The sequence below is a fragment of the Lynx canadensis genome, chromosome B1 (genome assembly GCF_007474595.2).
Source record: "Lynx canadensis isolate LIC74 chromosome B1, mLynCan4.pri.v2, whole genome shotgun sequence".
Classification (NCBI taxonomy): Eukaryota; Metazoa; Chordata; class Mammalia; order Carnivora; family Felidae; genus Lynx; species Lynx canadensis.
In genome coordinates this window covers 24,894,165-24,917,731 of record NC_044306.2, presented here as the reverse complement: position 1 = coordinate 24,917,731, position 23,567 = coordinate 24,894,165, and the positions used below count along the sequence as shown (strand labels likewise).

Genomic DNA, 23,567 nt, shown 5'->3' with positions numbered 1-23,567 from the left:
GGGATTATATAGTGTTATCCTTGGAGAATATTATGTTACTCTCTACAACTTGGCTAAATTTTGAGTGTACATATTTTCTTACATGAAGAGATTCACAATAGCAGTTAAAAGAGTCTCTTTCAATTCAGCTTGAATTTTCAGCCATATTTCGTGTCTCTTGGCTTTGAGGGGAGAAAAATAATTCACAATCATAGTCTAAGATTTCAATCAGAGCAGGAATGAAATGTAGACTCGTCTGAATTTGTAAACAAGTTGTGGTCTAAATGTTCACTTTCAAGTCTGCTGTATGGAACTCTGAAATCATTTTTTCATAGACAAAAGGACTGACATGGTGGCTGGCTTACCAGGTCTGCTTACAAAATCCCTTGAAGCCATCATGTACATAAAGTTTAACTGTTTTTCTAGTTCTTTGTAACATGAGCTGAAGGTACAAGAACTTGATGGCAAAGTGCAGAGTTCCTTTAATGTAATGGAATCATTGATTTTCCCATTGTCCCGGCTGGGGATGTGTTCAGAAAGGAAGTTATGGAGTGGCTGGGTGGTCTTGTCAATGTAAACCCCAGTTCACACTCTTTTTATTTTGTAGTCACCGTGATTGGTTTTTCTGGCTTCCCCTTCCCCAGGTGCAGCAGATATTTCTGACAAGGTTTTAATTCTTCTTGGAATCAGAACAAGAGGAACATACTTAAAACCAGAATATACTGCTTTTGGTATTTTATGAGTATTTCTGAAAATAAAGGGAGGAAAAAAAATCAGGTGACTGATTTTTTTTAGTGCATCCCTTTCTCTCACTTTATGAAAAAAAAAACACACCAAAATCACACTTTAATAATGGTGATGAAGAAAGCTTTATCTACATTTATGAAGAAAATCTAATAGATCCCCAAGCATGTCATCACTGGAGCTTACAGATGTATGAGTGTTCTGAGACCGAGAGCAACAGGGCTGGACATGACTGGAGTAGCCATGTTGGAGGCAGCAGCAATATATAGCCTCTTCCTCAGTATATAGCCCATTTGGGACTGTGCCTAGTGAGCAGATTTAACCCTCAGTGAAATCAGTTTGAGGGTTAGAGTTTAGTCCCAGTTACCAGAAAGCATACAGGGGAGGAAAGAAAGAAGCAACGTGGCTGGAGTATGTCTGTGGCCACGTCCAAGATGTTAGGGTCATAAGCAAATCAGGAAGGATGAATAACTAACCCTGGTCCCTATCTTGTGGGTGCCAAAGATGAGAAGATCATTTCTGCATATGAAGTATATATGAATAAAGAGATTTCTATGAGTAGAATAGGGGCTCCTATGCCTCAAACAAGAGGGAATTAAAAACCAAATGTTTCCTGGAGATGATCTCACTTGCAGAAATATGGCATAAATGGGGGAGGAATAGAAAAAAAAAAGGTAGGTATTAAGGCAAGGAGGTAAGAGAACATGATCTCTGTGTGGTTGGTATGTGTGTGTTTGATGGTTAGGCACAAGCAGCTCCATGTTGTTGGAGTTTAAAGTACATTATGTGGTAAGGGGAGCAAAACCTAGCTAGAGAGAAGGAATACTTTGGGGCTGTGAGCCATACTAAGGAAGGTGGTTATTATTCTCTAGAGCATAGGGAGCTATTGAGTTCAAATGGAAGTGACATTGAGAGATTTGCATTTTGGATAGATGAATAGAGAGGTGTGTTGGAAGTAGATTTAAAGATGACAGACTGGAAAGGATACTAGTTAGGAGGCTGTTGCAAGAGTCTGTAAGAAAGGTGAAAAATACTTTATGAAGACTTTTTGTTAGAATATAAATAGTAGGAATGGAGGGCATGATTTCAAATTCAAAAAATATTTAGATACCTCTGATTAAATAAACATTCATTTAACTTAGATTTCCTTCACAAACATATTATAATAGTTGAAAAAACAGAAATAAAGAGAATATATAAGGGGAAAAAGGGAAAGGAAGGTGACAGGAAGACACAGAGATGTGAGCGATATCAATAACATTCCTACTCCAGAAAGATGAACTGTTTGTAGCTATGTTATAGGCTGTAGAAAGCTGTGGTCTCAGCCTTCTTGGGGGAAAATCAGTAAGAGGGAAACATATTTGTTGAGCTAAAAAAAAACCCTAAAAATGCTCAGGAATTGGGGGTACCAGTTATTCTGGAAGACTGGGACAGGCATATAGGGATAAAAAGAGGAGGAATGACTTTATATGTAGCAGTTAGATTCCCAGATCCTAAAGCCTAAGTTGTAGAGCCAGTTAACTGCCCATCGGCCATTTCAGCAGGAGACAGGAAGTTTGCTCTCTGGACAAACTAACCTGGCAGGTTCTGGACCCAAGAATACTGGGCAGAGCTGAGGGCAGGATGAGGGGCAGAAATAAAAATAGAGAATAAGGGAAAATCAGCATTCCATAGCCAGACATTACCTAGGAAATGCTAGAGAATTTTGTTCTCAAGAAACCTGTCAGCTAAAGAGAGAACAATAGATGTCAATATTTGAAAAACTTGTCAGAAAGACTTGGGTCTCAACCAGATTACTAGCCATCAGTACCAGTCTCCCGTCCCTGTTCCAATGCACAACATCCAATCATTTTTAGTGGTTTATCTTTATACATAAACAGAGCCAAAGCTCACCAGACATATAGGGAAGGCTGATAATATGAAAGGCAAAACAAAAAAGAATACATGCAAAACACAAAATTTGGAGAAAACAGAAAATGCAAGGCAGAAAAGAAAATGCAAAGAAAACCATAATTAGAATCAATATAAAAGTAAGTGTAAAGAATCCCATAATAAGACCAGGATGCCACAGAAAAGGACTATGCAGAGACGTGAAGGGTCACGGGTATTTCTTTTTTAAAGAAAAATTCAAAAATTCAATAGAGGTTTTGGAAAATAAGTTAGTATAAAATTTCTCAGAAAAAAGATTAAAAATAATGAAGACATAGAAAATGGAAGTCAAAGGTTATAAAAAATAGAGGATAAGTCCAAGAAGTCTAATATCTATATCGTAGGAAATATGAAAAGGGCATACAAAAAAACAAGAGAAAGAAATTATTTTTAAAAATGCAAGAATATTTCCAGAAATGAAAAAAATGAGTTTTCAGATTTAAAGGGATAAACAATTTACATAAAATAGAGAAAAAAAGGGAATAGATTAACACTAAGGCATATCATTGTAAATTCTCACTACATTAGAGATAAGTAGAAGAATCTAAATTTTTCATAAAGTAGGTGAAAACACATCATATATAAGTTGAGACTCAGAGACATTGGCCTTTCTAAGAGCAAAACTGTAAGCTAGAAGGCAATCAACTAATGTCTAGAAATTTTTAGGGAAACTAATTTCTAACCTAGAATTTGATACCTAACTAAACTATCAATCTGGTATCCAGGCAGATTAAAAGCATTTTCAGATGTGGAAATTAATTTCAAAAATTATATTCCATGCACTGTTTCTTAGTCATTGGAGAAATCTGCTCCATCATGACAAGGAAGTAAACCAAAATAGGGAACGATGAATGAATTCTAGGAAACAGGGGAACCAATCCAGGATAAGCCAAAGAGAATCATGGTGACAGGTTGACAACTGGAAAGAGGGATAGATAACAGTCCGCAGAGAAGCAGAAAAATGTAAAGCACGATGAGAAATATCCTCAAGAATAACCTATAGTAAGACAAAACAAACATGATAGACCACAAGATCAGTAATATCAACATATTGAGAAAAGTTTTATAGTTCTGGCAGAGAGTTTGGAAGTGAATAAGTGAAATGACTATAGAAAATAAGCTCTCCCTCAAAGGAAGCAACTAAAAGGAAAAAAAAAGTTCAAACAAGAGAATATCATAATACAATATAGTGTGTGTGCATGTGTGTGCGTGTGCATGTGTGTGTGGTGTAGGAGAGTTTAAACCTTGATCTTTGATAGCTGAATAACAAAATGGGAAAAAACAAGAAATATCAGTTAAATATGTTACTTAGAAATATAGAAGTAAATATTGGTAGAAGCAGCAAACAAACAAATAAAACCAAAACCAAAATAAAACCCGAAAATAACTTCTCTGAGAAGAAGAAAGCAGGAGATGCAAGAGATGGAGTAGGGTTCGCTAATTTTTGTTAGACACAGAAACAAAAAAGGAATAAATACTATAAAGAAAAAAGAGGCCAAGGATCTGGATTTGATGTGGACAGGGTAAGTGGGTGAGGAAGGAGAGGAAACCTGAACAACTAGTTTTCTAGATGAATGATCAGGTAATCTGAAGCTGACTATGGGAAAAGAGGAGGCATGATGGCAAGAGATATGGGGAGGGAAAAGAAGATATGCTGCATTTCACACATCCTGAATTTGAAGGTGGATGTAGCCTCAGAATGACCGGATCTAACTGTATCAGGACTCTCTCTCTCCTTTGCTTGTCTTTGGTTTGCTGACTTTAGTCTTTGACACCAGCTTCTTCATTCGGTTGCAATATTGCTGTAAGCATATTAGGAATTTTAATTTGTGACCAGAAACTAAAATAAGCAGTCTTGTCTGGCAGGTCCGAAAAACTGGAGATTGTTACGAAGATCCAAGCTAGATCACGTGCTCCCCTCTGTGGCCAGAGGCTGGATCTGTTACTAGGAAAAGGTGTCTGGAGGAGAAAAGCACTACCATACCACATCTAGAACTTTTCTTAAAATTTGTATTCCCTTTCTTTCAAGGCCCACCCCCAAATGTACCCTAATGATAGATGTTATAACTACTTCAACTGGCATTCATTTAGCCTTCCTCATTAATATGCATTGCTTTATAACTTGTATGTCCTTTATCATGTATGGCACTTAGCTGAATTTTTTTATGTGTGTATATTGTATTTCCTCTCCAAGATTTTAAGATTCTTAAAAATTGTGAAGTGTAACCATGAAGAAAAGCACCAGAAGGATTATTTCTCAATAAGAATTATCCATGTTAGAATAGTAAGCTTGGAAGACTGAAAGCTTCCATGATTCTATTCCCACCTTACCCAAAAGGCCCTCTTTATAACTGTTTTCAAACTTCATACTCATTCTTTTGGTATCCTCTTTGTAATTGTTTTCAAACTGTGTACTCATTCTTTTCGTATCATTCTTTGGAATATTTTTCCTGTTCAAGATAATTATATTTTGAAACAGTCAAATCCAATAACAAGTTTCAAAGTTGATTTTTGATACAAATATTGGATTTTGATTTAGATTTTTGTAATGGACAAATTTAGGGACAGTTTTCATGAATAAAATAGGTAACCATAGTGTGTGGTGATGTCTTCTCCCATGATTTGTAACTTGGCTGTAAAAGTCTTTCCAAAGGAGTCCCAAATGTTTTCATTTTTATTTTTATTTTTTATTAAAAAAATTTTTTTTAACGTTTATTTATTTTTGAGACAGAGAGAGACAGAGCATGAACGGGGGAGGGTCAGAGAGAGGGAGACACAGAATCTGAAACAGGTTCCAGGCTCTGAGCTGTCAGCACAGAGCCCGACGCGGGGCTCGAACTCACGGGCCGCGAGATCGTGACCTGAGCTGAAGTCGGCCGCTCAACCCACTGAGCCACCCAGGCGCCCCCCAAATGTTTTTAAACAATGAAGTTATGTATTTACTAAACATAAATGTAGCACTTATTGTGTTTTACATAAATTCATTTATATTCATTTATTCCTATAATAAACTAATGAGGAGAGTATTATTGTCGGCCCCAATTTACAGAAGAAGAACATGAATCACAAAGAATTTAAGAAATTAATGTCACAAACTAGGAAACAGAGTTGGGCTTCAGTCCCAAATCCATGTAGCTCACCATTGCTGATATGCTACACTATTGCTGTAATGTTAATTTTTCCAATAGAATCACTAAGAAAGGAGTTGCGTGCTTGTACCTTTGAGCCAAATCCATCCTTTCCAGTTTTCGTAAAGTCTGTAAACTATATTATTTGATATATGAAAAACAGTGAAAGAGCATATATTATGGCACATGAAAATTACACGAAATTGAAATTTTAGTGTCCACAAATAAAACGTTATTAGAACACATCCGAGTACACTGGTTTTTGTATCGTCCATGCTGCTTTGGCAATGGCCACAAAGCCTAAAATATTTGCTATCTGACCCTTTATAGAAAGTGTTTACTGAAACCTGACTTAGAAAAATTGTAATTCTCCGGACGCTTAGGTTCTGACACATTTCTCAAAAGAGATTGCAAATAAATCCCCTTGAATTAATTTACATTAAATTAAATATAAATTCTTATTTCAAATTCTTTTAAGTTACATTAATAACCATGCATATAGTAGCACGTATCCAGTCATTCTTTAACAAACGTTTAATTCATATATGCCAGACACCGCCTGTAGAAAATTTTAAAAACACAGGGAAGTATAAAGAGCAAAATAAAAACCTTTATTAATATCCTTTACAGTCAGTTCTCATGCTCCCCAAAACCATCTATGTAGTGCTTTGCATACCATTAAGAGATCCATAAATCTTTATTAGTAATTAATTTTGGGGTATTTTACACATAGAATGTGTTTCCCGTTAGGTGCTGAATGGCTCCATATGCTTATAAAGAGATAAAAGGAAATCATGCAGAGACAGCTTTCCGATGAAATAAATAAATAAATAAAACACTAAATGCAACTAGAAAGAGTTCATGGAGCATTGTGGTTGAGGGCAGGTCATGGAGCCAGACTGTCTGCCTTCAAATCTTGCTACACTGTTCACTTCCCGCCCAAGCTACATGCAGAAGCGCTCAGTTGGATGGATCACTTACTCTCCCTGGCTTCAGTTTCCTCATCTGTAGATGCATGTGTTTTAGACAAAAGGATCTGTAAGGTGTCAAGGATTTTATGAACACATAAGTTTGAAAAAAGGAACAGATATGACGGGTTTCAATTTTTAACATTTTTATTGAGACACTGTTTGGTGTGGTGTAAGATACCAAGCAGATAAGAATGAGGTCAAATAAATATTTACTGCTGGCTAAACATTAACCTTGCTTGGTAATGTTAGATGACTTATCTTATCCTTCCTTTAAAAATAGAACATTCACTCCTGTGGATAAGCGTATCAGTCCCTTTATTTTTCAAAGTAAAGTGATAAGTATATAATAGTAAAGATAAGTTGATACCTAAACAAATTGCCTAGAACTGTAGTTAAAGCTGAGTGATTTTTGTATTAAATCAAAATATCTGGAAATATCCATTTTATTCTTTAATTCAAAACATGATTGATTTAGAGATATGTAGAGATGGGCAATAGCCCACTTAAGATAAATATTTTTCATCTAGAGTTTTAAATTAGGATATTATACAGTTTTCATTTCCCAGATGATGCTACTCTTCCTTCTTACCTGTCCTTAACGTAGACCACTTTCTCCTGAAGGGTGATTAGAGGCGGCTTTGCTCTTTTAGGCTGCAACCCAGACAGGTTATAGAAGTTAAGCCATGGGAGGCTTGCCCTGTTCGGTTCTTAGGAGAGTAACTCCCAGGGAGGGACAAGGAGAGGAAAGGGGCATTCTGGTGAGGGGTTGCAGAGCATCTAAAAAATTTCATTGCCAACTATATATGTGGTATTTCTTCTGAGTCAGAGAAAATATGTTTGAATTTATACTTAATACCTATAAAAAGTCTCACAACCTTTTACTGCTTATTTACTTAAAATAACAAAGGATTATTTTTCTAAAGCCCCTTCTAACTCTAATGTCCTGGACTACATAGCCAGTGGCACAATTCTTGATTTACTCAAAACTGGTTGAGAGTGAAATAGGCTAATAGGTTTGTCTGTGGACACATGCTTCTCCACATTTCAGCCTCTTGAGATTCTGCCCTCCAGCCATATTGAATTTCTTTTTGTTTCTGTCATTGGCTGTGCTCTTTTATTCCAGACCTTCAAACAATATGTTTACTCTGCCTAAAAACTCATTCCCTACGTCTTTGCTTGGCTAATTACTACTGATTAAAATTCCTTCATTTGACATAGTTACTGGTGCCTTATACATACCAACTTCCTTCCAGGCCTTCCTTAAGTAAACTTTTTCTAGAAGTTTCCTGGCCCTTCTAACCAGTTAGATGCTTTTGCCGCATGCTCCCATAGCAACCTGTACTTCTATCATAGCCCTTAGAATACTTTATTGTCTGTCATTGCCAGTTCCATTGTCTAATAGACTTGACTGTGAGCTTTAGTGGAAGCAGAGAATCATCTCCACCTATGTCTATGCCTGGGGCCCAACACAGTATTTGGCATCAAGCAGCTGATAAAAGATTCACGTTGGGTGAATGCCAAAATAATTATCAGAGTTTTTAGTATACACATGCATGTAAATAGAAGTCCTTTAGAAGTAAAAAAAAAGAAAAAAAAAAGAAAAAAGAAAATTTAAATAAACTTGTTTGGTTTGAAATTCACTTACGCACCAAGTCCATTAGCCCATTTCAGTTTGCCGAATGTCACTAATATTTAGCTCACTGATAAAGCTCAGAAATGTAGAAAATGAGAAGTTTTGGGGTCCCTGGGTGGCTCAGTTGGTTAAGCGTTCAACTACAGCTCAGGTCATGATCTCACAGTTTGTTAGTTCAAGTACCACATCGAGCTCTGTGCTGACAACTTAGAGCCTGGAGCCTGGTTTGGATTCTCTGATTCCCTCTCTCTCTACCCCTCCCCCACTTGTGCTCTGTCTCCCTCTGTCTCTCGAAAAAATAAACAAACGTTAAAATTTAAAAAATAAAAATAAAACTAAAGATAATGAGAGGTTTAAAATCAATGATTATTCTCATTTCAAAAGAAATAAGACATCATTGGAAGGGTTGCATATACAATCATCACATAGCTGCATGATCTGTCAAAAATGTATTATTTTTGGAAGACTGAGGCTACCCGGTGAGGCTCTCCAGGTTGCTCTGTCCACCGATTTATGATTTTCTGCCGTATCTTTACAAAAACGGCAACTAATGGTGCTGTTCTGAAGAGACTGGAACAGAAGGGTGCAGAAGCAGATCAAATTATTGAATATTTAAAGCAGCAAGTTGCTCTTCTTAAGGAGAAAGCAATTTTGCAGGCAACTTTGAGAGAAGAGAAGAAACTTCCAGTTGAAAATGCTAAATTAAAGAAAGAAATTGAAGAACTGAAACAAGAGCTAGTTCAGGCAGAAATTCAAAACGGAGTGAAACAAATACCATTCCCAGCTGGTAGTCTACTGCAAGCTAATTCCACGGTTTCCGAAAAAGTGATACAGTCTATACCAATAAGAACTGTATCTTCTGGTGTCAAAGAACCGATAACAGGAGGAAGAGCGGAAGAAAAGATGAAAGAGAAAATTGAAATGAAAGAGAAAAAGGAGAAAAAACAATCAATAGCAGGAAGTGCTGACTCTAAGCCGATAGATGTTTCTCGTCTGGATCTTGGAGTTGGTTGTGTCATTACTGCCAGAAAACATCCTGATGCAGATTCTTTACATGTAGAAGAAGTAGATGTTGGAGAAACAGCCCCAAGAACAGTTGTCAGTGGCCTGGTGAATCATGTTCCTCTTGAACAGAAGGAATGGTGGTGATTTTACTTTGTAACCTGAAACCTGCAAAGATGGGGGGAGTAATATCTCAGGCAATGGTAACGTGTGCTAGTTCACCTGAGAAGGTTGAAATCTTGGCACCTCCTACTGGGTCTGTTCCTGGAGACAGAATTGTTTTTGATGTTTTTCCTGGAGAGCCTGACAAGGAGCTAAATCCTAAGAAGAAGATTTGGGAGCAGATCCAGCCAGATCTCTGCACTAATGATGAGTGTGTGGCTACATACAAAGGAGTTCCCTTTGGGGTGAAAGGGAAGGGAGTGTGTAGGGCTCAAACTATGACCAACAGTGGAATAAAATAAAATAAAATAAAATAAAATAAAATAAAATACTCATTTACTGAAATACATTGGAGAAAACTTTAATAACAATAAAAAGAAATATATTTGTCAAAAAATATTATTTTCTAGTGTTTGAAATTGCCATAAAGAACTAAAATTTCAAATGTTCTAAAACTTGCAATCACATTTTAAAAATAGATTTTGATACCTTAACTGAAACTTAAAAAATAGGTCCCATAAAAAATACCATTTGTTTGATATCTGTTCACTCGGCTTGGGAAACAATAACAAAATACCAGAGACTGGGTGGCTTAAACAATAGAAATGTGTTTCTCACTGTTCTGGAGGTTAGAAGTCCAAGATCAGGGTCTAGCAGATTTGATTCCAGTGAGGACTCTTTCTGGCTTGCAGATGGCCATGTTCTTGCTGGATCCTCACATGGCCTTTCCTCTGAGTACACATGAGGAGAGAGAGCAGGCTCTCTGATGTCTCTTATATGATCAGGGCTCACGATTCTGACTTCATTTCATTGTAATTGCTTCCTTACTCTAAATACAGTCACATCAGAGGTTAGAACTTCAATCCATGAATTTGGGGCAATCCAATTCTGTCTGTAGCTTTATCATCCTAGAATAACATTTTAAGTAATTCAACTCGAAGTCCTGGAAAGTACTCCTTTTTGCACGTATAACAGAAAGTCATATTGATTCATTAAAAAAACAAAAAGTCTCCCCATCCCCTCTACTAAAGCACTGATATGATGATGCAAGGGAGATTATTCTGGAGTTTGGAGTAATAGTCACTAAATTGGCATTATCTTTACAGGAACTGATTATTATCTGGCCAGATTTTCATACAAAGCATTTCCTCTTGAACTTTTAATGTAGTCTCATTTAGACTTGCAGACCTGGTCATGAACTCAGAAATAGTCCCATTCAGCTCTTCATCTTAAAGATGAAGAAATCTAGTTCCAAACAGGCTGTGTTGTCCAAATTCTTTAGCAAGTTACTCAAAGCTTTTCATGATTTGTCTCAATTTACATTTTATCTAAATTGTCCTTCCTTCTCCCGCACTGTATGTTTTCACCATTCCAGATTACTTGGCAGTTACCTTTCAAGGTCCTGCTTGAAACCTCTCCAGATGCTTCTGCCTACATTCCCCAAACAAAACTGATTATCCATCTCTGTCTCTTCAGAGTTTTTCCAAATGCTTGTATGTCATTTATCAAACTATATCATCGTAACTTGTATTAACTTATTTTCTCTATTCAATTTGAGCTTCTTGAAGCCAGCAACTGGGCTCTATATGCACCAGTTCTAACCTATAGTACAGGGCTTAATAAATGATTTCCAAACTTTATTTCTGAAGGTCACATGGCTAATAAGTAGTACATCAATAATGGAAATTCTGACTTCCTGACCAGTGCTCTTTTTTTACTCCTAGGCTACATTTCACTTTTAGGACAGTACTGTTAGAGTTCTAGAAGGTCTTTTGAGTCCAATTACTTCATAAGCGTAAGTCAAAGAAGCCTCAGAAAAGTTCTTCCCTGAGATTACATCCTACCTTACTGTCTGATGCCAAAGTGTTTCAAATATGCCATTCCAGAGAAAACTGTTATATTTCTTCTTAGGCAAATTTAACCCAACTATTCAGCACCAAAAGTCAAGTCTGACATGGACTGTTACGACTCTAGCTTGCAGGGGAACTATGCAAGGCCTGAGTGTGGTCACACTGTAAGATGCCTTATAGAAAAGTCACTGATGCCTCAAAGAGATTAAAGGTCAATGAAGTTAAGCCTGGGGCAACTGTTCTCTGAACTCTGGCACATTCTTACTGGTTTTCTGCCATTTTATTGTGTTTGGCCTTTCCTTTAGGGTTTAGCATGGATTGTGAAATTCTGAATAAAGTTACAAGAAGACAGGTTGTTTCTTCTTTTGTGAGTCCAATCATAATTCTTCAGGATTTTCTTTCTTGAGAATTGTAATAGTTGAGAGATTTTTGTGACAGATGAGTTGAATTCTTACGAAAATTGGGATGAATGAAAACACCTATTTTTTCCAATGCTGTATGAGTTACCCTGGATTAAAAACATACTACAAATTTTGCAATACTCTGAAGATGTAAAGAATGCTTGGAAGAAATTAGAAGAGGACCACTGGATAATTAAAAAAATATGTAAATTCCACTTAGGATATAAATTTTATTAAAATACCTGTATGTATCTTCTCATAAGTTAGGTATTACCTTGAAAGAGATAAGAACTTTCTGAAAAATCCCCAGATACATCTTTAAATTTTTTTAATGTTTATTCACTTTTGAGAGAGAGAGAGAGAGACAAAGCGCTAGCAAGGGAGGGTTAGAGAGAGGGAGGCACAGAATCCGAAGCAGGCTCCAGGCTCTGAGCTGTCAGCATACAGCCTGACACGGGGCTCGAACCCATGAACTATGAGATCATGACCTGAGCCAAAGTCAGAGGCTTAACTGACTGAGCCACCCAGGCACCCCCCAACCCAGATAAAACTTTAAAGGCTAATGTTATTATAACATGTTGCTTTATAACAAACATTCTTCTATCCACTTTAAGTTTTTCTGGAACTCACAGCTATAAGTCAGAAGAATCTAACTTAGTAGTTAACTGAAACTAGCGATGTCAGAACAAGTCTCTTTGCCACATATGCAAAATACACACATAAAATACACACCCATAGGTAGAAGTAGACATGTAATACACAGTTGTTTTTACTTATAAACAGTAAAATAACCTGAAGAACATTAAAACTCTAATCAGATTTTCATCTCAAAATATCAGTTTTATTTCCTCCAGATCAGTGAGATTGCAAAGTTTAAGTGCCATCTTGGTAGAAGGATGAGGGATGGACTTTGGTTTGCATTTCGTCCAAAAGCCCTTGATTTCTCTGGTAAGTATTTTTTTCTTGTTTGCTTAGCAGCATGGACTATTATTAATTTGCCTCCTATATTTTCTCCTGGCCTAAAGTAGGTGAAAGAAAAGTAACAAGAGTTTCCTTTTCCTTTTAAAGAATAAACAGTAAAATATTTTCCCATTTTATCCATTATAGTTTCTCCTTCCCAAAGAACCCAATCACAAAATAGGATTTTAATACCTTTAAAAGTACAACATACAATTCCTAAGGAAGGAGCCAAATAACAATGCTCACAGACAAGGGAAATAAAAAAGTGAGTATTCCCTTTTATCTGAACTCAAGCCCCCAAAATGGTCATTTCTTTTTTCTTTTTTATCTTCTTTGCTTTCTCTTTTTTATGTCCTCATTGCCAAAGTTATCCAAGTTAAGGCTATGTTCCCCTGCAAGTCTGTGGATGATATTCCTCTGTAACATTATTTGAAAGATAATGCTTATTTTATCAGGCAAAAGGAAAACAGTTACAAATGATCTTTTTAAACAGTATTTGTTCTCTGGCCTCTCTGCCATCTCACAAAACCTGCCCCATAAGCTGATCCGGAATTCCTGGTAATTGAAATGGCTTATTTTGTATCCTCAACCCATCAATTTAGTTTTATTGGGTAATGTTACGCTCAGGTAATGCTATACAAATCTGGGCAAATGAGTTTTACTTCAAAGACTTGGGACTCAGATTATGAGTGAAAAGAGCCCAGTTCTGCTGGTGACGTGCACCTGCTGATCTGCCTGAAGTTGATGGCGATCTCGACTCTCCGAAGGGGTGGAGCATACTTTCAGCCACTGCAGCAAAACACAACTCATTCTAAATGAAGCATCGGAGAGGAGATCTCAGCAAATCCAGTGATGCTGAAATGTGTCTGGAACAGCAATCCTGAGGTCGGCTTTGGGACATCCAATAGTGCCTTCAATTATGTAAGGAGTTTTGCAAAATTCTTTAAGAAGTCTCAAAATATAAACTAACTAGTTATCACCAAAAAATGATATAAAATAAATAGCAGCCGTGCCATGATTTCAGGAGAGAAGATGGACAGTGTTGCAAGTTAAGCAATGAGATATGATTGTAACTTGTAACAAGTTGGAAGTTTAAGTTCTGAAGCACTACAATATATATCAGAACATATGTGAAGTTTAATGCCATTCAGGTTGTTAGGGAATGAATAAACAGAATGTCTGGGAAACTAGGGATGCCATTACACTTGATGTTGTTCTACACAGAAATTGAATGGGACAACTGCTAATTCAAAAACTTCATATAAAGAGCTACTGCATCAACGATTAAAAGTGGGTATGCCAGATTCTACCTTAGGGAATTTAGAAAACATTCTCCCCAGTTTCCCCCATTTCTTCCAAAACTGGGGAGAATGCTTTCTTTGCCTATCTCCACATGAGACAGACAACCTGGGTTCAAAAGAGTTGGCGTGCCTAGAGGAATTTATTTCATGTTTCTGAGTACTAGTTTCCTCTTCTGTGAGATGGGAATAATAACATCCACCTTGTTGGATTATTTTGAGAATTAAATGCACATAAAACACTCAGCTCAGAGCCCTGACCAGGGTGAATATTCAACTCAGGTTAGTTTACCTGACAGTGGGTTACAACCCTGTCTGTACATAAGAACCCTGGAAAAAATTTAAATCTACTGGTGTGACGGCCCTGTCACAAACCAATTAACATTAGAACCTGGGGTTAGGGACTACATGCTGGTCTCATGAAAACTCCCCAGGAGATTCTAATTGCAGGGAGAGTTGCAAACCATTAAGCTATCCAATTAGTCCACCAGTGATTCTTAACCTTGGCTGTACATTGAAATCACCTGGGAACTTAAAAAAAATACCGATGCCTGGGTTTCTGCTTCTGATTTAATTGGTAAAAGGCTCAGTTTGGGAATTGGCAGTGTTCACAGTTCTCCAGTTAATTCCTTTCATTTTTTTTTTATCTCACTTTATTGAGATCTGACTGACATACAAAAAGCTGTCCATATTTAAGATATATAACTTGATGCGTGTAGAGATAAGTATACACCATAAAACCACCACCACAGTCAAGGCCATAAACATACCCATCACCTCCAAAAGGTTTTTCCACCCCTTTTATTTAGTTAGTTTATTTTTCCTCAGTTAATCCTAATGTGTTCCAGATTGAAGACCACATAGAATCAGGAGGATAACACTTGTTCTGTGCATTCTGGTTGCACAGTGTGATTTCTTACCTCTTATAAATAGCCTAATTTTTCTGATTATGCAGGAAATCCACATATTAAAAATTATTAAATGCTAAAAATAATGAAAAAATAAAAATTTAAAAAATCCATAATCTCACTGCCCAGATATAAACATCATCAACAATTTGGTTTGTTTCCTTCTTGTATGCACGGTTGGGCTCATGCTATATACAGTTATTATATTCTTCTTCTTTCTTACTTTACAACATAAGTATTTTAAATGAAATTTAATACACATTTCAGGTGTCATTTTAAAGAAGTGGCATATACATAAAAATGTCCTTTACACATTTTTATGATTTGCATATTTCAAAGAAAGTTCCAGACAAAGTATCTAGGAACCTTTTTGGCAAAATTCCCCTACCAAAATCAAATGTCTCTCCTGGTAGGGTAGGAAGGAATAGACTCAAGCTTCTTGATCAAGGCAGAACTCAAAGGACTGAGAACAGTACTGCCACCCAAATTCTCCTGATCAATCACATTTATCAGTAATCTTCTATAAGGAAGCAATGGCAGATGTTGGGCACTGGGCCAGGTAATGATTTGATGACTAGCTTGAGCTAAGATAGATTTCCAGTAGTCAAGAAGGAAGAAGGAGGAACAGAAAATGTCCTAAAACCAGGGAAATAAATCTAAGCTCAGAGCCATAGAGCCACTGACACAATAGATGCTAACCACTGCTGATTCTGAGAAATCAGCAGAACTTTCCAGTTTCCTCCCCCAAAGAGGAAAGTATGAAAAGGTGGCTAAAGTTGAATCTGTTTACAGGGCAGAGATGAGTTAGCACGTATTCAGTCTATGGGGTTAGACTGAAGACAAAATCTGCAGGGAAGGTGAACATGATGGTGCTAGAGAACATGCAGCCTAAACTTGCTGCAAGTCTACCAGTAAAACTGGAGAAAGAGCCTGTGCTTTGGGGCATTGTCAAGTCTGGCTTGTGAAAATGTCTTTGACATCCTCCAGAGCGGAGGCAAGCCAGCATGAAATGAGAACACTTTGTCTTGGTGCAGCCAGGTTTCTGGGCACTTTGTAAAGCTGGGAGGCAAGTGCCTGATAATGTAATAATTTCAAAGAAAAACGTGAAGTTAGAGGTAAATTCTGGTGTAGGCTAACCTTTCCTGGATGCATTAGCTCACATCCCGTCCACTTCTGAACACGGGCATCTATTTCCCGTAATCCACGATTAATTATCCATTATCTAGTATTGTTGCATAATTTTTGAATGTATGTTAGTCTTGTTACCAAAACAAAACTATAAACAAAGGGAGGCGTGGAAGAAGGAAAGGGAACTTACATTATGTTTAGAATAAAACTCACACTTAACATCGTCTGCAGGCCCTGCAGGTTCACGGTGCACCAGCCACATTGGCCCCTTCCTGTTCCTTAAGCATTCCACACTCTTTCCTGTCTCAGGGCCTTTGCCCCGGACAGTTCCTGTCTAGAATTCTCCTCTCCTGGCTCTTTTCCTCCACAGGGCTGGCTTCTTGCCATATTTTAAATGTTCCAGATTCCTAGAGAGGACTTTCTAGACTGTCCTATCATATCAAAAGATGTACTCCCTCAGATCTCTGTTTTCTCAACAATATACTCTCCTGTTTATTTCTTTACCACCATTCATTCATTCGTAATTCTGTCCTTGTGCATATCTGTCACCTCTGTGCATGGTGTGGGCATACAATAGTTGGTCTCTACCATCGTGGAGCCCACACTTTAGTGGGGGACATAAACATTAATCATACAGTCACACAACTAATTGCAAAATCCTAAGTCTGTTAATAGCTACAAATGAGAGCCTGAGGAACTGACCTGCAAGTATTTCTTGCAGGGATTTCTTTCCAGTTTGTTCTCTATCTTCCACTTGAATATTTGCTCCCTGAGGGCAGAGGCTTTGCTTTGTGTCTGCCCTGCAGACCTAGACCAAGCATGATGTGGAGACTTAACAAATGTCATCGAATAAATGAATGCTAAGCACTCACATTTACTCTTTCTTGTAAACTTCACGGCAGCCATGAGAACTATGTACAGTTATCCCTATTTTATGAATTAACAGCACTGAAGCTCAGATAACAAATTGGTCCAAGGTCATAAAGCTGGTGGCAGGCCTGAAATTGAACCTGGTTGTTTTTCCAAGGCTTTCTATTACACAAAGGGCACAGAAACGCAAAGAATAAATTACTGTAAACTGCTTTACTAAACTGTAGAACTAAACTCACTGGTTAAATCATTTTCACATGTTCTCCCCATACAATCAAAATAAACAAACAAACACACACACAAAACCCACCCCGCTATCATGCAAAAGAATCCTATAACTTCATTTCCCAGTAGCACTGCAGGAACAACCAAATCTAAACTCGTCAAGTATGCTCAAGTATTTCTCAGTGTTTGGTGATTGCAAAACTGCATTTCATTTGGATCTCTTTAAATTTGGCACCAACATGAGAGCTTGAAAGATCAAGAACAAAGATGTATGCTTGTGTGTCATTTGCCTTTCTTGGCTGAAGAAAACCAGGTACAAAGGTACCTGCTCTCTTAACTCTTTCTGTACTCTAAGAAGTTCTCTGAAATTTGAAAAGAATTCCTACAGTGGTCTCTTTGTTACTTATGACTTGAGTGTCAGCAGGGAGGAATGTGTGTGTGTGTGTGTGTGTGTGTGTGTGTGTGTGTGTGTGTGTACACATGCACAGGTGTGTATCTTGCTCACATGTATGCTCTTGCATCTCTCCTCCCTGCCCCCCCCCATCCCCCCGGGGATATGTCCTTCTAGATCTTGGATAATACAGTGCTAGAGTCCAACTTTAGAGAAAAGGTGGGAGAGTGAGTGAAGCCAGGGAACAAGTAATAAGGTGGTTTCTGGTCCATAATCTCAGAGCACATACTGAACTTTGGATGGAGCGGCAGCCCATCAACTTTTTCTTCTGATTTGCTCTCCTGTTTGTTCCTCCTCACCATCACACATTATTTTTAAGTTTCCAGGCCTCTGGGTAATCCAACTGTAGATCCCCTTTTGTTTGGTGGCCCTGAGTCCTGGCACATAAATCTCTTAAGCTCACATGGGTTGCCTTTTTGGAATAGGGATAGGTGATTTTTAAATTTATCATATGCTAGAACTTCTTTCCAAACCTTTCAAAGGTGAACCAAAAGTAAACACCTGTATAAATAAAAACATGTATATTTTAAGGGACATTGTCTCATATCTTTAATTCAAAACAATATGAACTGTTGTCTAAGAAACTCCATTGTCTAAGGTACTTGCAAAATCTCCCCCTCATATGTAATGAGCCTCATATTTTGCCAAGGACTAAACTCTTGGTATGTTTGAGATTGCGTGGTAAATCTGTGCCCAAAGACTTTCAACACTTTAACTAGGACAAAGGCCTTCCTGTTCGGATACTTAATTTACACTTAATCCAATCTGTATTCCATTAGTATCATCCTTAGTAATCCAATTCCATTTTTAATTTCCATTTCATAACCTCTATCCTATTACTAGCCTTTACGTAGGTCAAGAGAATGCCCTGTAGGGATACCTTCATTGACACAAATGGAGAGAAAACCGCCCTGAATTAAACTGATTACCTCCGTCCTTTGGAATAGAAGCATGCTAGACTATAGAATGTAATCAGTCAAGTGCCCACATGGCTTGCTAATATCTAACGTTATGTATGAGGAACTGATCCATCCCCTTAAGTGGTTTGCTATCCTTCCTTGTGGGTGGAATCACTGGCCTCAGTTCACCTCGAGATACGATGATATTTCCAGGGTCCTCTGGAAGGTCAGATGATTCTGTGTCTTTACCCTGCTGTAGGTGTGACTGGCCCACAAACATAAGACACCTTTGAATACATCGAAGGGACTAATGCCAGATGCCTAAGGTGCCACAGATTTCTCTTCTGAGAGCCTTGGAGTCTGCCTTCCTCAATCAACCGCTTACAACACCTTCATTGTATACCACTGAGCAAGCACTTGTGAGACGGTGTTGCTTCTGGGTTTCCAGACATGTGTCATTTCCACTGCATATTTAGTAGCACATAACTGCCTGAAGTGGGGAGACCGGAATGTGAGGCATGTCTCACAGAGGAGTAGGGTTTTCATTTAAAAAAAAAAAAAATCACTCAACTGCTAATGGAAACGTCAACCTCCCAGCCCTATTCTTTTTTTTTTTTTAAAATTTTTTTTTTTTCAACGTTTATTTAATTTTTTTGGGACAGAGAGAGACAGAGTATGAACGGGGGAGGGGCAGAGAGAGAGGGAGACACAGAATCGGAAACAGGCTCCAGGCTCTGAGCCATCAGCCCAGAGCCTGACGCGGGGCTCGAACTCCCGGACCGCGAGATCGTGACCTGGCTGAAGTCGGACGCTTAACCGACTGCGCCACCCAGGCGCCCCCCAGCCCTATTCTTAAAAATAAATAAATACAAGGAGTTCCCCATGTGAGAGGCACATTAGGGACGCAAGATATTCCTTTCCATGAAGTCACTCACAGCAGGCCTGTCTGGAAAAATGCTTTCATCTTCTGCAAAGGGAGGGGGGAAACGTATAGCAAGAAGGTTTAAAGACCAAGACTTTGAAATAGAGGCTGAAGTGGGAAAAGTGATCCTTAAGTAAGGTGAATTTAGGCCCAACCGGATTAATTTCTACGCTTCAACGCATTGTGTGCTGCACAGAGACCAAAGAATTATGATCTGTAGAAGAGAAGCTAATGCTGTTCAAATTGGGTGTCCCGCTGTCCTGGGGTTCCCATGGGGATCCAGGGGTGCAAGAGGGCAGCTGAGGTAGTAGGGTGCCCCATTGCTTCAGCCAGGATAGCTCTGATCTGCATCATGGATGTGGTTCTGCTTGAATTCATTTCACACACAGGTCATTGAGGCTCTACTATGGTGTGCCTGGCACTGTTCCAACTATGGTGACGTGGCAGCGATCAAGATAGACATGGCCTTGGCCTCATGGAGCCTGTGGTCTATGCAAGGTTCCTTGTAGACTGGTGGGAAGTGTGTGAATGGGGAGTTTCTATCATTAAAACCCTGACTCGTTTCCCAACATGTTCATTTTAAGGATGAATAAACTGAGCCTCAGAGACAGTCTCACCACTAATTAACTGAAGAGTTGGTGATAGAATCCAGAGGCCTTGACTTATACTCCAGTGTTACTGCTCCCAAGTTCAAACAGGAAGAGAAAATATTAAAAAAAAAAAAAAAAAAAAAAAGAAATCTGCTCAGCCAGAGAGGATGTGAATTTTGGTTCCTGAACTTGCCCTGACTCAGTCTTATCTCCCTTTGTATCCTTCTGAGTGCTCTCTCAAGATGCAGTCAGGGCGGTACACCCACCCATGCTTGGGCATAAGGAAGATCATATGCATGGCCTGTCCCTTCCAGACCAATGTCTCTGTTTCCCTACTGATGGGAGGTCATCTGGCTGCAGGTTATCCCAGGGGAGCCCCCATCAGTCACTCTCCATTCATGTGGTCCTACTACACAGTCATCTCTGTGAATCTGCCGGGGCTCTCTTGCATTCTTGCTGCATTGTGTCACTCCCTTCCTTCCTTTCCTGTATGCACAGGGAACACTTTCCCTTCAACCCCCATTCCTGCCTGCTCACTCTCTTAGCCACGGACTTTGCATCTGTCCCCTTTTCTCTCTATTTTCCCCTTGAGGCTATGTACTGTGTTTTATAATGCTGATAACTACATTACAGGTAGGAGAAAATTCAATTTATTCCTCTTTTGATTCTTCACTTTTGCCTTGTTCTCTCAATTCTCTGTTTAAGATCTCCCACCCTCTTCTAATCTGGGGTTTGACTTTAGTCCTGGTCACTCGTCCTGCCTGCTGTGTGTCCCTCCCCCCTTCACAGCATCTGCGATCCCTTCTCCTTGCAAAGTTACATCTGATCAAGCTTACATGAAGAAAGGCCACCTGCAATGTTTGCCTTTTAGGATGTGGAAGGTTCCTTACTCAGCCAGTCCAGACCTTGACCTGCTAGGACACGTGACGCAGAGAATTGCTGGCTATGATCCCACACTGTCCTTAAAGATCCTGTGACACACTCAGCATCCTGTTTTGGGGAGCTGCCTACAAATTAGCTCATGCATCTCAATCCTCATCAATCCTCATTGGAGGCCTGGTAGAGCATAAAGCAGCCGGCACCTACCAAAGACCTTTTCCTGAACTGTTTCTCTGTACAACACTGTTTCTTTATTATAGCAACAAAAGAAAATGATGCTTGTTTTTTGAAAAGGGTTTGCTTTCTTTTTTCAGATTGGCATGCTGAACCTTTCCCTTACCCTTTGAAATCCTACATCAGGTTCTCTGTACGTTTTAGTGACATAGCTTACAGAAGTGACACTCTGGTTTAGTCCTCTCTTTTGTGTTTTACTGCGTCTGAACTGGGCTACTTGGGGATGAATTCAGCTGGCTTGGCCGACCTGCCAGGACCATTGTGAAGAAGGTAGAACAGGAAAGAGTTGCAAGAGATCCTTTGAGTTAAATTCACAAATGAGAATGATGTGATATTATTAGAACAAGTGCCTTAGGAAAGCTTTCAATTTAGATAACGATTCTACAGAAAAAAGCACACATTCTCTTCTAGCCCAAGTTTCGATCAAAAATTGTGTGGAGTTTGAATAGTGTTTGTTTATGGCCTCTAGGGCTGTTTTCTGTGTGTAAAGCTAGTAAGTCTAGTCAAGGACCAGATATTTGACTCTGGCTTCGAGTGACCACTGTGTTCCAAGCAGCTGAATTGATTCCAGTAAGATAAAACTCAGAGTGGGAAAGATTAGAGTTGTTTTGTTGGAAGAAATGATAGGGAATTCTCAAATGGGTAAGGTTTTGGTCTCCACTTCTGAGCTGAGAGATTAATGTCCCACAGTGATAAAGTGTCCTTAAACACCACGTCTTCCAGCTCTGGGGCAGTATATTTTCCACTGCACCGAACCCAAAGTCATGTGGTGTCTTTCTTTCTTCCCCGTCTTTCTTTCCACAGAGCCTCAGCCACCTTCTCCTTCACAGTAAAGGCATCTCCTGCTGACTGAAGTGTTGCCTTTGTCCTCTTCATGTGACAGCACAACAGTAAGGTCAAACTGTTATTATTCACAGTAGGAAGATCACAAAGGACCTGAGGCTGAGACAGTAGGGTTTAACCCACCTGAAAATGCAAGATAGTGGTTCCCAACGTGGAAACAATTCTTACAAAACACCAGTATTCTAGCAGAGGGTATGTTCCCTCCAAGTTGTTCTTATTTGTGTCCTGGGCAGGCACGTGTCAGTCCTAGGAGATGAACCTAGATGGTCTGGTACGGACATGCAGGCTCTGAGCTTTTCGGCTAAGCAGCCCTAAAAGTGAGGGGAACGGTGGATTTTTCCTGACTGAAGAGAAGTGGTACTGATGTTGCCAGTGCTCTTCCTGCTCAACTGTTCTCTGACGATGTTCAGGGAGTGGGGGCGTGCAGGACAATCCTGTGTACGACCACCTTCTCCATGTTCCCAGAGCCCAGAGAACAGGTCCTGTGTCTTAACCTTCGACCTCTTTCTGTCTCCCAGGGCAGTTTGCATACAGCGCGCTTTGCTAGGTTCACTGTATTCAATCTATTGATAGAGCTCCTTTCATAGTCTAGTAAGTGCAGTACAATTGACTTTGGAAAAAAAAAAAAAAAAAAAAAGGACGACAGTCATTCTCAACAAAGTCGTCAAAGACCTGTTTTTTCTGTTGTTAAATAGGCAACTTTCAGTGTTTATCTAATTCCTTTGGTGTTTCTGCAGTGCTTAGAAGTGCTCAACCAGGTCCTTCTTCTCAAATCTGTGTTCTTGTGTGCTTTGTGACCGTGCTTGCATAGACACCCCGATTCATTTTCCTCTGAGGACTGCTCTCATGCTTCCACCAGCTCAGGCGGAAACCCCGAAGTCATCCTGGACTTCTCTCTCCGACAGACGGCATCAATCCATCAGAATTTGTTTGCTCTCCCTCAAAAATATATCTGTAATACGACAGTGTTGACCACCACCACTGCTGCCACCGTGGCCAAGCCACCTTCCTGTCTGGCCAGGACGGTCATTCCTGCCTCCTCGGGGGTCTCTCTGCCTCCCCCCTTGCTCTGACAGGCTATTCTGACAGCAGCCAGAGGGACCCAGTTAAAGCCGAAGTCAGATCATGAAACGTGTCTCCCGAGAACCCTCTCTGGGCTTCTCATCTCACTCAGAATAGAAGTCAAAGTCGTCACGATGGCTCACAAGGCTTCCGCTGTGCGGGCCCCTCTTGCGTGCTCCCTCAGCTCTCGCTCACTGCTCCCTTGCTGAGTTTCCCAGCACGGCCAGCAGCGGGTTCCTGGCCCGAGCCGTCTGCCCTCGCTGGTCCTGCACCTGCAGGGCTGTGCCTCAGCCACATATATGGTCTGCGTCCTCGCTTCCTTCCAATTCTTTCCTCAAAAAACTGATGCCGACTTCTTAGCGAGGCCCCCCTGATCGCTGTCTGAACACCTACCCTCTACTCCTTCTTCCTCTCTCTCTTTTCCTTAAACATATCCTTATTAAAAATAATAATATGCTTTTGTGGTTGTTTTCTTTTCCCTCTAATGTCCTATCACCTC

At 39.4% G+C, this 23,567-nt stretch overlaps 2 protein-coding genes across 2 annotated transcripts in view; one reads left to right on the top strand and one right to left on the bottom strand.

The window, feature by feature from the left end:
- Window positions 1–23,567, bottom strand: part of DLC1 (DLC1 Rho GTPase activating protein) — a 443,051-nt gene that overhangs the window by 273,847 nt on the left and 145,637 nt on the right. The gene's annotated exons all lie outside the window — the stretch shown is intronic.
- On the top strand, window positions 8,852–9,879 carry LOC115511831 (aminoacyl tRNA synthase complex-interacting multifunctional protein 1-like). Its single transcript, XM_032592827.1, is given in 2 exon segments — window positions 8,852–9,522; window positions 9,525–9,879. Coding segments are annotated over 2 exon segments (951 nt in total). The 5' UTR covers window positions 8,852–8,897; the 3' UTR covers window positions 9,851–9,879.